The 14,232-nt window shown below is 42.0% G+C and overlaps 1 protein-coding gene across 1 annotated transcript in view; it reads left to right on the top strand.

Annotated features, from left to right (window-relative positions):
* Positions 1-810: 810 nt before the first annotated feature.
* The window catches only part of zdhhc5a (zDHHC palmitoyltransferase 5a), a 36,400-nt gene continuing 22,978 nt past the window's right edge, over positions 811-14,232 (top strand). The window contains exons 1-2 of the mRNA XM_084380351.1: positions 811-1,308; positions 9,942-12,100. Coding sequence (XP_084236477.1) covers positions 11,937-12,100 — 164 coding nt within the window. The 5' untranslated portion in view covers positions 811-1,308; positions 9,942-11,936. The remainder of the gene's footprint in view (positions 1,309-9,941; positions 12,101-14,232) is intronic.

Raw genomic sequence — 14,232 nt, forward strand, 5'->3', positions numbered from 1 at the left:
CAGATCTTTGCACAGGCACACATTGAAAAACAGTTTTCTTTGTTTGACCCCTATGGGAAATGGGTCATCACAAAATCATCCATTGTTTTGTTTTTTATGCCATGATTGCCCCTTTAGTTTAAGAGCCTTATGAACTCACATGCCAACTGCTAAGGGGCTTCAACACACACACACGCACGCACACACACACACACACACACACACACACACACACACACTTTATGGACCTACAGTGAGTCACAATCCATTTCCATATATGATGTCCTGGTGGCAGGATTTCAGATTAGTTTTTATTTTGGAGTGTGTGTGTGTGTGTGTGTGTGTTGGTGAGGAGCTTGGTTGTGTGGGTTTATCCACATAGCCCCTGCTGTCATTTTAATCTCCCCTTTGTGTAGCCCGAGTGTGTGTGTGTGTGTGTGTGTGTGTTTGTGTTATGTGGGCACTGAGGCACTTACAGTCTCGTGCACGTGCGCGCGCACACGCACGCAAACATACGTTAGTGTGTCAGTGTGTCACATGAGTGGATTAAAACCTCATGTCAGAGACAGCTTATGTGCCAACCATGCTTAGTGACAATAAACATATTACCATGGCTTTATTATCTATTGCATCTCAGTCAACACGCCCGGACAGTGTTCCTCTGTGCTGGGGAACACATTTAATCACGATTTAGTGCCATCATGACGTTCAGTGTGAAGGAGGTGGGGTCACGGCTGGAGAACCAATAGAATGCGCTTACAGCTTGACTGACACTGCTGTTGTCCAGTCAGTGCTGTTTTATTGCGACCATTCTGCTGTAAGACCCTGGCATCAGAGTTTTGTTGTACTGACAAATATGTCGGCCTCTGGGAATCTATTGGTCACCAATATTATGGATATATGAGGAGAGCATATGCTTTGGGATTATTATAACTTGGTTTTCTTCGTTTTTACTTCCGCATTGGCAGAGCGGCCTGCAGACAGATGCTATCTGTTTTAAAGAAGTTAAAAAACATCAGCTACCACCCCTAGCTTACAGTTAGTTAAGCTAAGTGATTGTAGTAAATTAGCGTCAGGCGTTACGGTGGCTGGCTAGCTAGCCAACCATTTAACGTTATGTGTAAATTAGCCCGGCGCTGGGATAGCTAGCCACCAAAGCAGCACGGCAATGATAGAGGCTGCTGGCATCGCCCAATAACTCGTATGGATGATAATGGATGTAACGAGCTGGCTCTATTGATTATAATCACGAGACGAAATAACACGACCAACACTGGCATATCCCATTCACCATCTTTGGACCCAGAACCTTTGTGAGACCCCTCACAGGTGAGGTGTTAGCCTGCTGCTAACGTTAGCCAAGGTTAACCATGAATAGCTAAAGGCTAGCTAATGTTACATGGAAAAGAAACTCATACAGTATGCTGGTCATACTAGTCATACCATTTATCGCCTGACTGTAGGACATTAACGTGTCTGTGTTTGGTATGGTGCTCGTTTTCTCTCTACCCTGTTTGATCATTTCCATTATCGTGCTACCGCTGTGACTCATTAACGTTATTCGTCTCCACCCTACTTTCATCTCATCACTGTGGACTCGCTGTATTCAGAATTGTAATGTTAGACAGCGTCAACGTTACACCGGAATAGAGCAGAAATCGTGGCTTTATTTTGCTCCAGGTCTGCAACTTAGCGTTAGTAACGTTATCGTTCTCATTATGCGTCCCCACCCCGGCTTCCCACAGTCCAATGTGGGCTGATATCTTTCAGCGGTGTGCACTGGACGTTGTGCCAAATTCAATTTCCTGAATTTGGTTGGAAACAGCTGTGCTGCTTATCGATAATCAAACCCAGAGACCAGTGCACGCCGATTTACAGAGTGGATCCACAAGGATCGACACAGGGGTTAGATATTGTGGTGAAACATGTACGTGTGCTTATCACAACCAGCACTCTACATGTTCACTGTAGTTTTGCGTGGCGTTTGTCCGTCTGGACAGAGGATGGTATATCATTGCCGAGCTGAATCGAGTCAACTGAGCTGTCAAACCAAGCCTGCTGGGCCTTGTGACTGAATCAGTCAGGGCTTGCCTGTCACCTACCTGGCTTATCTGTATCTATAATGCATTTTCTGCCTGCATTTGAGATATTCGTCAGCTTTCCCACTCTAAATAGTCAGTTTGCTCAACGCTTCCAAATTTGATTTAACTTGCAATCCAAAATTGGAGACTCGTGGTCAGGAAACAAGGCTGTTGGCATCTATGGCTAAAAGCCATCCTTTTGCCGATTTGGTGCATATTCCGAGGATCCACTGCTGTTGTGAGGCGCTGCCGTGACTGCAGCGGGCCATACACACCCAGGATTTGTGTGTGTGAGTGCTGGAGATGCTGTAGGCTTCTCTGGACATAAGAAGGTGCCATTGTGTCGGAGGATTTTCTAACATTTACAGCATAGGAGGGTAGAGACTCTGCCTGTAAGGATGCACAGTGGTTTAGATCAAGAGGATAATAAATCTGATGGAGAGGACCCTTGGTTGAATGAGGAAATAACCATTATTATTTAATCTTGATGGAGCTTGGAGAAGTGCAAATAAACCTGTGTAGGTTCAGATTTTCACTGCACTATAAATTTGAGTGAATTGAGAACATTAAATAAGGTGAACCATCTCACTCAGTGTGTAGTCCCTGAGTGTGATAGCCTGGGTTTTATTGAATGGTTTGCTTTCATAAATGCAATCCTAGATTTTTACAGCCTGTCAAAACAGATGTATCCCTTATCACACAGTGGTGTGGTAAGTATTGGGCATTGTGTCACTTGATGTTCCATTTGACAGAGTTGCATACCTTGATGCTGGCGTTGACATGTCATAATGGGGCCCTCTATGGCTGCCTGCCACTTAGTTTTCATGACAGGCTGCATGTGTATAGGGTAGTGTTGTCATGATATTGACATTTCTAACTTTGATACAATATATTGAAGTGTATCGATATGCGATACTATGAAGATACCACAGGGAAAAGAAATATAGCAAGGCTTGTGTACTGTGTTATAAGATCAACAGCATTTAAAGCATTGGGCGTGAGGAGGCTGGCCGATATTGGCACTGCAGCAGTGTGTGTGCAGACTTGCTGTCAGGGAGAAGATAGCGCGTGAAAGCACAGCTGCTGTAATACTATAATAAATAAAGTATAAAGTATATTAATGATAAATGAAAATGAGTATTGAAATGCTTTCAAATATTCAGTATTAATATTTATTGATATTTCTATAACATTAATGTAGGGATGGATAGTGTTAAGATTTTATCGATACTGCTACTCTCATTGGTTATTATCGGTTCGTTTTTTTATCTGTTTCCTGTATTCTTATTGGTAATCATTGTCAATAATACAAAAAAAAGTTAATGAATAAATATCTTATTCATAGTTTTAACTATGACTGTATTGTTTCTAGAGCAGCAACAGTAATAAAACTCTATAAAACTCTACAAAATCACTATAACAACAACATCAATATCTCAGTAGAAACAAGCCTACTCTCTACTATATAAACTATATAAAATTCCTTTAATCAAAATACTGAGTTAAGTTTAGAAAGAGTGAGGAACACAGATATCAGTCAGTATTGGTCCTCTTCTGTCTGCCTGCAGGTGCCGCTGGTAGAGGGACGAGGGGCTGCTTTGTGTCAGCTAGCAGCAAAGTTCACAGGAGTTTGCCAAATTATAAGATACCTGCACAGGACAAACTAAGCTAAACAGTTACTAAATACAGACAGCTACGTTGTTTGTAACATTTCGCCATTAGCCGAGCTAGCTCGCTGTGCTTGTGTAAAACAGCTGCAGTGGATGAGAGACAGACTTTATTGTCATCTATAGTTGTATAGTTGTGGCATAATAAAACACCATTAAAATGTTGAGGAAATAGATTATTACATTTATTTTAGAGTGATTTGTTTGTTTTGGTTCAAACCAAATGAAAAGGTATCTGTAAACTGTAAAAAGAGAATAGAAAAGTAAACAGGACACAGAAATTGGGGGAAAAAATGTCTTAGTCCAAGTTGTCTCAGTCTTTGCACTGAGGTCTTTGAGCCCTGAAGCTACTACTCCACCACCACCTGGCTACTGCTTGTATCTGGTTATTGTAATCTCTGTCAGAAGATTGGTAAAATGTACACTGATGTAAAGTGCCTGTAACTCCAAACTCAAAGTACTTTTACCTTGTTTTATTTTGAAAATTGACCAGATGCACTATCCCTTCTGCTGCCTGACTTCCTGTCTGGCTTTGCTCTGCTCTATGCAGCTTGACGCGGCTGCAGTCCGCTGCTGAGTCCGGTCCATCTATCCCCTCAGTCACAAATGCCTTGCTGGCAGAACCTTGCAAATATGTTGTACTAGTTAAACCAAGAGGTCATTGAAAATCCAAATTGATACTGGCAGGGGGAGAGCTAGTTAGCTGTTAGCAGCCAGTGAGTGGCAGAGTCCTGCATTGTGTGTGGCCATAGCACTTTAGTGGCACATAGAGAATCTGTCTCATGTGTTTTTCTGATCTGCTCTTTTTAATTGGACTGAGCAATATGGCCTTAAAATTAGGGCTGGGCGATATGGCCTCAAATCAATATCACGATATATTGAGCAACTCACCTCGATAACGAGCGCCCCCCCCCGACGCCTAAAAAAAAAAGGTAGTGTCACTTGTAAGCAAATAATAAATAATGTAATGAACAAAAATGTCAATAAAACACTGAAAAAAACTATTGCAAATAACACTGCCATGTGACAGGTGACAACTTTAAACTCTTTTAAACAAATAAGAGCACTGATGATTAAGAATAAGAGGGGCTTGAACAGGGCACTTCAAAAAGGAGCAGCAGACTTGGTATCCTGACCTGTTTACTCAGACTAGTGTTGTAGATGTGAATCTGACTCATGGTTGCATGTGATCACTCTACTCTACACACTAGTGTTTACTCCAGGTTCTTGCTAAGAAACACTAGCATGTTTACCATTTCAGGCTTCAGGCAGGATCTGAGGCATGTAACAATGTTTCCTCCAGAACTGAAAAAGCCACTTTTAAGATTCACCGTAGTTTCGTTTCCAGGTCAAACTCAAAGGTTTTTGAACAACTCACGTTAGCATTAGCAGTAGCAGTCCTGCCAGTCGTGATGCGTCGATCCCCGATCCCCGATGTAACATGGAGCTTTCTCCTTCATGTTACGCCGCACTCGGGGATTGACGCATCGCGACTGGCAGGACTGCTACTGCTAATGCTAACGTGAGTCTTTCAAAAACCTTCTTTTTAGCAAACTTTGTGTCCATAAACGATGTTCTCAATGCTCGTGTTCAGGTGAAGGGACCCTGGTGATACTACGAGCAAAGTTTCATGTTGTGTCGAGTCTTCTTAGTGTTTTAAAAATAGCGATTTTGATGCTACAGAAAAGTTGCCCCGTGCACCTCCATTGTAAATGAGTTTGACCTGGAAACGAAACTACGGTGAATCTTAAAAGTGGCTTTTTCGTCGTAATTATGCTTTTACACAAAGGTTTGACTCGTGTTCATTCACAAAATAAGCCGAGTTTGCATTTTGGCAACAGTTACACATGAATATACCAGTAGCCTACCCACACACACACAGCCAAACAAGACAAAAACGACTTTTTTCTTTTTTTTTTACACACCGAATATACCGACATGGGCAAAATGACATCGGTTATCGTCGTAAATTTCGGTATCGGTAAATTTTCGGTTTATCGCCCAGGCCTACTTAAAATTATATCATGATATACATCTCGATATTTTGAAATCTCCTCAACAGCACTTCATAGATGCTAGGACTGGGCAACAAAATCAATTATGACAATATTTTTTACCAAATACCTCAATTAGAGATGTTCCGATACCATTTTTTCCTTCCTGATACCAAGTCCGATACCTGGGCTTTGGGTATTGGCCGATCCCAGTGCGTGTCTTTTAACAGCAGTATATACTACCAACCCTGGATGGATGTGATATGATTGCTATCATTGTTGTGTGGCATACAACATTTCATTTATTATCTATTTTGACAGTCTGAAAAAAAAGAAGAAAAAAGAAATCTAGGAAGAAATAACAAGTGTAGCCACATTTTCAGTGGAAGATTTTTAAAACAGTAATGCAACAGCAACTGAAATAAATCTAGGAATAATTAATTCCCATAAAACTTACTCAGGGAACTGGTTTGCTCGCAGCACCGCACTTTGAAGGCCAAATGTTGACGGTGGTACTGTGTCCACCCTGTGTGCACACTCAGCAAAGACATGTGCACGTTGGAGGTCCAGGTCAGTAGTAAAGCTGATTGCCTGCACGTCTTTCAGCCTACATGAAACGTGTTTCCTCACTGTCTCATAAAGTTTGGGGAGAGCAGTTTTGCCGTGCTAGTTCACGTGATGCGTCTTCAAACGCTTTATGAGGTTGCTGCTGTTGAAATTGGCAACACTCATGCCACCCCTCCAAATTACAGCCCTGCATACTGAACATGTCGCTGTGATAATGGTGGGGTAATCCAGAGTCAAATATTGCCAAATAGCTGACATGTTGCTAGCTCCATCTGACTCATGTGAAGTATACTACTTCTTCGCTGCTCTAAAAACAGTAGTTGCCAGGGGCAGCACAGCGCAACTTCCTGTGTTGACTTTTAGAGCACCGAAGAAGAATTGATTTCCGGTGTGTAAGCAGAGCTGACAGAAGAAGATCTTCAAGCTCATGTGCTGGTCAGCATCTAAAGTAGAACATTACTGGTGATGTCAGTAGCCCCTTTTAGTTAGAAAATGTGGCACATTTGCAGCCAGGTAAAGGCTGCAATCTGCCGTCTTGTCCATGTGAAACGGAGGTGTAATATTCCTCCTTTTCAAAAAATCCGCCACTGGGGTAGGCTAAACATGTGATGTGACGTGAAGCACGAAGTTGGCCGTGAACAGTGACGAGTGATCTGGTTATTGACGATTCTCTCGGCTGTGATGGTTAGCATCTCCCGGATCTCAGCGGCTTTCCAGTTGCTCATCTTGACGTCCGCGGGTGAAGTGATGAACTTACTGCTGTGATCAGCTGTTTCCTGCTTTTAAAACTCCCAGCTGTGGGTCACACAACAGTGCACGTCATCGACACCTCCGTTCATGTCACGCAATTGCTGGCACATCGATGCCTTGGATTTACATAGCAATGGAGGTGGCAAAAAGTGTACCCTCCTAGGCGTCATATTGGCCGACCACAACAGACACCCAATATGCCGAGGTCTGTCTAAATTTGCGGACCTAGCCGCATAAAGGACAGCCAAATTGACGGGTTGCTGTCCAGTATAAAAAAGCTTAGAGCTAACTGGGAAGTAGCAGGGTCCTGTCTCTAAATTATGTGGTATTCGATCGGTGCATAGACTCACATACTCGATACCGAGACCTGCATTTTCTGCGGTATCGGCAGCATTTCGGATACTGGATATCGGAATCGGAACAACTCTAACCTCAATATTGATATTGTAACAATATTGTAGGGATGAAAATTGGTACTAATAAGGCACTGAGATTTTTTAGAAATTATCGTCAGTAATGTGGATATAATGGCTAATTGGATAATGGCAAGTATTAGAACAGTCTGCTAAGTTCAGAAAGTGACATCACTTAACTGCAATGCAGCCTTTAAAACCGGGAAAAGAAAACATTTATGCCATTTATGTCACAGTACAGTGAAATTCAAAATCTAAGATGGTAAAGTAATTATCTCGAAGATTTTCATGTAAATAAATGTCTGTTAAGTCACTAACTATCGCTGAATGAGGTAACACAATGATGATTGAGCCTGTGGCCCACTGATGAAAGCCCTTGCATTTGCTGTAATACCAAAGATGTACACTGGCTGTCAGCCTTCCTGGAAAATATCACAAACGGCGCACAGTTAGTGACGCGTTCACCCAGCAGTGGTTGGTCGGCCAGAGAGAGCAACATCACAGTTTTGTTTGTCCTGGTCTCTGCTAGCGTTGGGAGTAAACAGTTAACGGTACTGTTAACAGTCGTAGCCGAACAAACAAAGAAAAGACCAAAAACAGCGGACGATGAAACTTTTAAAAAAGGTGAAAATGGCTTTCATGTGGTGTTGTTATGGAGGCGTGGCAAAGCTGACAAATGACAACTGACTGACGTCACACAGGCGACACCAGATCTCTTGGAAGCAGTGAGGTCCAAAAATACACATGCAATTGGCGCTTCTGGAAATCTTGGAGATTGCCACTTTAAGTCTCATGTCACGATAACAATGTAATATCAATATATTGCCCATAACAAGCTTTATTAAAAAACAAAATCCATACTGGATAAACATTTACAAAAACTGGTCAGTTCCTTAATTTATTAGTCAGTTATTGTCTTTGAATAATTAAATTAATTCTCAAGAACAGATTATGTAATTGATTATTAATTGCGTCCGTACTAAAGACCCAGTTGTCTGAGCTTAGCTCATGTACCTAAGTGTAGGACACAAGATACAGTAATTGGGCTATAGACCTGCTGTCAGAGGAGATTATATTTATTTTCTTTGACTTTGTAGACTTTGAAAGGGCTGAAACACTAGCAGGAACATGAACACAGGTTGAGGCAGAGAGAAAGAGGGGGAGAGCAATTAATGCTGATGAATGGGGCAGCAATAATAGATTAAGTGTAGGATGACAGGCCCATCCATCATGCCTGGCCTGAACAGGTGCACTCATCTGATTATTGATTGAAAGGTTGAAGTCTTGAGTCCATAAAGTGAACAACTGTGTACAGGGACTTTGTCTCCCTGCCTGTCTTTGTCTCTGCAAACAGCTCTCTGGTTAAGCTGCTGAGCTGTGAGTGCTCTGTGATGAATCAAAGAGGGTGGAGAGTGGCAGCTTATTAGCTGTACTGAGATTTTGGTCCTGCAAAGCAAAGCAAAGCAAAGCAAAATAAAAACACTAAAGAAAATGTAAAAATTAAACTAAACACTAAAAATAACATTGGTTTAAATCAAATAAAACACACCATATCTACACTTTATATACATTTTCTGGTAAATGCTGCTAACACTTGAGAATGTGTTCTAACTGCAAACCAGTGTTCGAGTGGAGTTGAGCCGAGACCTCCCCTCTGCAGGTTATCTCGGCCCAGAGAGTGTGATTGCTGTGTTCACATGTGCCCAAACAACTGTGAATACACCTCAAGTTTCTGCTAGGACTGTTATCAAGCACTTGTGATTGTCAGGGTTTGTTTTCAGGTCTCAATTTGTATTGTGTTAATGAAAGTGAATGTAAATGTAGAAGTACTTCATCTCTGGAAAGATGGCTTTTGCGTAAAACTCATAAACTTATAACTACTACTAACTAGTATGTAGTATGTACCAATGTATTTGCAGTTGGTGCTACATGACCAGAGAAAACGGAGATAACGCACTGTGATATTCCCTTGTCTTCAAAAGGTAAAAAACTTACAAGAACCAGAATGCACTGCACCGGACCGGTAAACGCTGGGTGATGCTTGGGTTTGTCGTCTGTTTTGAAATGGGAAACAGTGAGGCGGCAGAGTGGTAACAAACAGTATGGTATTACAGCGAGAAAAACACTAAAATATGTTTCTGAAAACATTTTAAGAGAGAAATAGACAACAAATGGGGCCATGATTGATAGTTTATCAGCACTGCCTGGTTTTACAGTTTGATTGGTGAGATGTCCCTCACTTGATCCAAGAGAGGGAGAGAGAGAGAGACATTGTGATATACACTGGTTGAAAATCTGCAAAGTTCCTGTTTAAGTGAGTGGATGTGCAGCAGCTCAGAATGAAAACCATGTGTAGAACAGTGTCATACTTGGAAAAAAAAAGAAAATGTCATCACAAACCTTTTTATCATCCAAACTGTGTGGACCGTGTAGACAAAACTGGAGTATCTGTTCTTTAACCAACTCTTTCTTCCTCTTGTTACGTTGTAGGTGCAGAATCCTGATCAACCATCAGACTGGATTCTCTTGTTTTGTGACCCTGGACAACCAATTCAAATAGACAAAACAATCCATATCCCAATCAACGACACCACTGATGCATGGGGAAAATTGCTTTCAGCCTGGTTTCGAGGAGGATACTTCAAACCTGAAAAACCTCAAGACACAAATGGCCTGAGGAGTCTACATCTTTAACACAAAAGCAGTTTTTCTCATTTTTGTTCAGTTCTTTTTTTTTTCTGCTCTGGAGAGGCTGTATTCTTGAAGGGATTGTTGTGGGAGGGTGTTATCCAAGCCTCAGTGCTCTCTGCTGGGGAAGGAAGCAGTGGGAAGGCCCTGGAAGTCCCTGGAGAAGAGGGCAATTAAGAAAACGGCCTGTAGTTGGGAGGCCGGCGGTTACATAACTTACAGGCACGGTTGTCCACTAACACGGTGGAACAAGGAGACCAGTGGGTCTGAGTTGTTCTGTGTTGCTATCACTGGGTGAGATGAGATAATACCCCTATCTATACACGTGTAACCTCCAGTGCTCCAGATCAACACTGTAATTTTAGCTCTGTCTCAAAAATTTCAATTACAAGGATACTAATGGATGTTCTACTGGATTTGCCTTCAGATATTTTGGAAAGAACCACATCATCACTTCTTGCTTTTTGTCTTCCAATCACATCCCTGGTGCAGTTGGAAGGTGAGGTGGTTTAAGACAGCCACCAGCGGGGTTTAGGGATGCCCCGACACAGGAAAACCAGGCTACTCCACTGGCCCGCTTACAGACTGCTTTTTCTAATACGAGTCCTGGACTGAAAGCAAATTGTCTTGTTCTCCAACAGAGAGCAAAGTTGTCATTTTTTATATACAAGACTTTTTCTCACATTTCTACAGCTGCCCAGACATCTGCTTGCTGGCTGCTAAAAACTTTAAAGTGAAAAGGAAAATCCATTGACTTGCTAGCACAGACTTGGATACATCAAGCCCATTTCACATTTTAGGTGTTGGCCTGCAGTTTTTTGTTTTTTTTTAAGAAGAGAAAAGTCAAAGAAAATAGAAAGCCAAGTCAGATTATCAGATCTCTCCTTTCCATTTTCTCTTTCTTTCAGCCTCATTTCATTTCGTGCTGTTGTTCCATCTCTTAAGTCCATATCCTGTCAAAACAGGTCTACCTCTGCCAACTCTTGTACCTCACTGAACTCCCATTTATAGACCAATCAAATCAAACTGGACCAATTCACAGCAGGCGCAAGGTTCGACAGTTTAGCTGAGGTTTTTTATCTTTCAGAATTTGACTGGACAGTAGGGTCCAAATCCTTTTTTGTTTTTTTACAAGTAAATAACAGCCATGCAGTTTCAAACCGTGCTATTATCATGATTTTTACCAAGCATTTATTCACATCGCTATTCACCAAGCAGATTTCTTTTTTTAGACTCATTTTAATCTTGTGAAAACAGACCTGTGAAAATTGTAGTTTTCATTGGCTTGTATTTACAATTGATTAACATTTTAGGTAAAACGGAGTCAAATCGTATCTGCAGCTCTGTAAGTGATTGTCCAGAAACCTCTTCCTCTTTATAATCTGTGGCTTATTTGTTCATCCTCCCTTCCCACCTGGTTTTCTGGCTGACAGCAAAACAAGGCTTTTACTGCAGAGCAACTTGTAAGCCTCTTTTAATCTCTCTCTCTCTCTCTCTCTCACTCACACACACACACACACACACACACACACACAGAGTAGATGTGGATTGACCTAAGAAAACAAGCATTCGCTCCTCCTCCCATCTCAGTGTGGTGATGCAGAGTGTTTTCCTCTTTTCCATGTGAAAGCTCTTCTCAACTATCCCTCCATTTCTTTTTTCCTTTACATCAACTCATCATTTCTACCCTCAACAGACAAATCCACTAACATCTAAATAAACATTTAACTCTAATTGACATATTTCTTGGCATAGCATTGTCTGAACAGACAAACGCACCACCATACACAGGAAGTGATGCCAGGTGGCAGCAGTAAGAGTGGAGGGCGGGGTCCATCCTCATCACCCCTCCCCCACGCTGTGGTCCCGCCCAGCAGACCCCTGCGACCTTCCCGGTATGTCCCAGTGTCAGCGGCCACTTTCTTCCTCGTTGGTTCCACCACGCTCTTTTTCTGCTTCACGTAAGTGGCCACAGTGAATTGTTTCACATGCATACAGGCTTGTTTATAAGCTTTCATCTCGGGCCAAAAAAAAAAGTCACTAATATTTTGTTGGGCCGCCTTTAGCTTTGATTATGGCAATTACAGCATTGTTTTGATAAGCTTATGGAATCTCACAACATTTATTTCCGTCCAGCATTGCATTCATTTTTTTCCAAGATCTTGTATTTATGATGGGAAAGTTGGGGCGCTTCATAAAGTCTTCTCCAGCACATCCCAAAGATTCTCAGTGGGGTTCAGGTCTGGAATCTGTGGTGGCTGATCCATGTGTGAAAATTATGTCTCATGCTCCCTGAACCACTCTTTGACAGTTTGAGCCCGATGAATCATGGCATTGTCATCTTGGAATATGCCCGTGCCATCAGGGAAGGAAAAATCCATTGATGGAAAAACCTGGTCATTCAGTATATTCAGGTAGTCAGCTGACCTCATGTTTTGGGCACATAATGTAGACCTAGACCTGACCAACTGAATCAACCCCAGATCATAACAGTGCCCCCACAGGCTTGCATGGTAGGCACAAGTCATGGGTGCATCACTTCATCTGCCTCTCTTCTTACCCTGAAGGCTACACAGCTGTTTAGTCCCAGTCCCTGGGGTTCTCTTCACATTGTGCGTGTAGAAATGCTCTTACTTTCACTATTAAACATAACCGTGAGTTCTACTGTTGATTTTTTTACGATTTGACGTTACCAAACATTTAAGTGATCTCCAATCATGATCAGGCAAGATTTTTTTCCGACCACATTTCTTCCTTGGAGACGATGGTTCACCACTGTCCTTCCAGGTTTTAACAATGCGTTAGACACTTCTTAACCCAATTTTAGTAGTTTCAGTGATCTTCTTAGTTGTCTTCTTTGCTTGATGCAGGCAAATAATTTGACCCTTCTGAAACAGAGTGACATCTTTTCCACGACCACAGGATATGTCTTCTGACATGGTTGTTTAAGAAATGAGAAGCGACTCCCTGCATCAGCTAGGGTTAAAGGATAAGTACCGTTTTTTACAACCTGGACCTTATTTCTGGCAAAGCATATGGTCATTTACTCACCCAGATAACTTTGGTGTCATTCGGCGTCGTTCGGACGAAATTAGATCCAGTGTAGCGGCGATATATCCATATAATGGGAGAGACGGGGCAGCGACACACAGCCTCTATATAACGCATTATCTGCCACGAAACTAGTTAATTTCATCAATATTTTGTTATGAAATGCTAGCGCTATTCCCCTCTGAGTCCGGGCCCGTCCGTTATCAACATCCGGGGTCAAACTAGCAGTAGCAGCTACAGGTAAACAAGCCGCGCTGTCGCGGGTGCGCGCGCAGCTCAGAGACGACATCTTCCAGGTCAGAGGTAGTAGATCAGCCTACAGACCCCGGATGTTGACAATAGACGAGCCCGGACTCAGAGGCTAATAGCGCTAGCATTTCATAACAAAATATTGGTGAAATGAACTAGTTTCGTGGCAGATAATGCGTTATATAGAGGCTGTGTGTCGCTGCCCCGTCTCTCCCATTATATGGATATATCGCCGCTACACTGGATCTAATTTCGTCCGAATGACGCCGAATGACACCAAAGTTATCTGGGTGAGTAAATGACCATATGTTTTGCCAGAAATAAGGTCCAGGTTGTAAAAAACGGTACTTATCCTTTAAATAACTTGTTGCCAGCTGATACACATTAATCACTGCAGTAATTATCCAACGGAAGGGTCTTACCTATTTGCTTAGTTATATCCAGGTGGTGACTTTTTTTTTTTTCTGACCAGGCAGTATAGAGAAAAAAAAGAACACCACAAGCAGAAAAGCTTCTTGATCTGAATAAAAGAGGAAAACCCTCAGCTCTTTGCAGTATTTTAACATCTTTTAGCTCAGTGTTTTGGGTTTATGTCCTAAAACTGCCCTGTTTTGGTTCAGTGTCATAGCTTAGATTATTTCATCTAGCCAACAGAACAAACATTACACCTGCTAAGATGCAGACGAGTTATATCCATCCAGACTGGACAGCCTGGACAATTTTGTTGGTTAATGTGCTAAATAGTGGCCACTTTGTTACACAGATGTCAGTGGTAGTGTCTGTAATGTAAATT

This window comes from Pagrus pagrus (assembly GCF_965226575.1).
Source record: "Pagrus pagrus genome assembly, chromosome: 2".
NCBI classification, from domain to species: Eukaryota; Metazoa; Chordata; class Actinopteri; order Spariformes; family Sparidae; genus Pagrus; species Pagrus pagrus.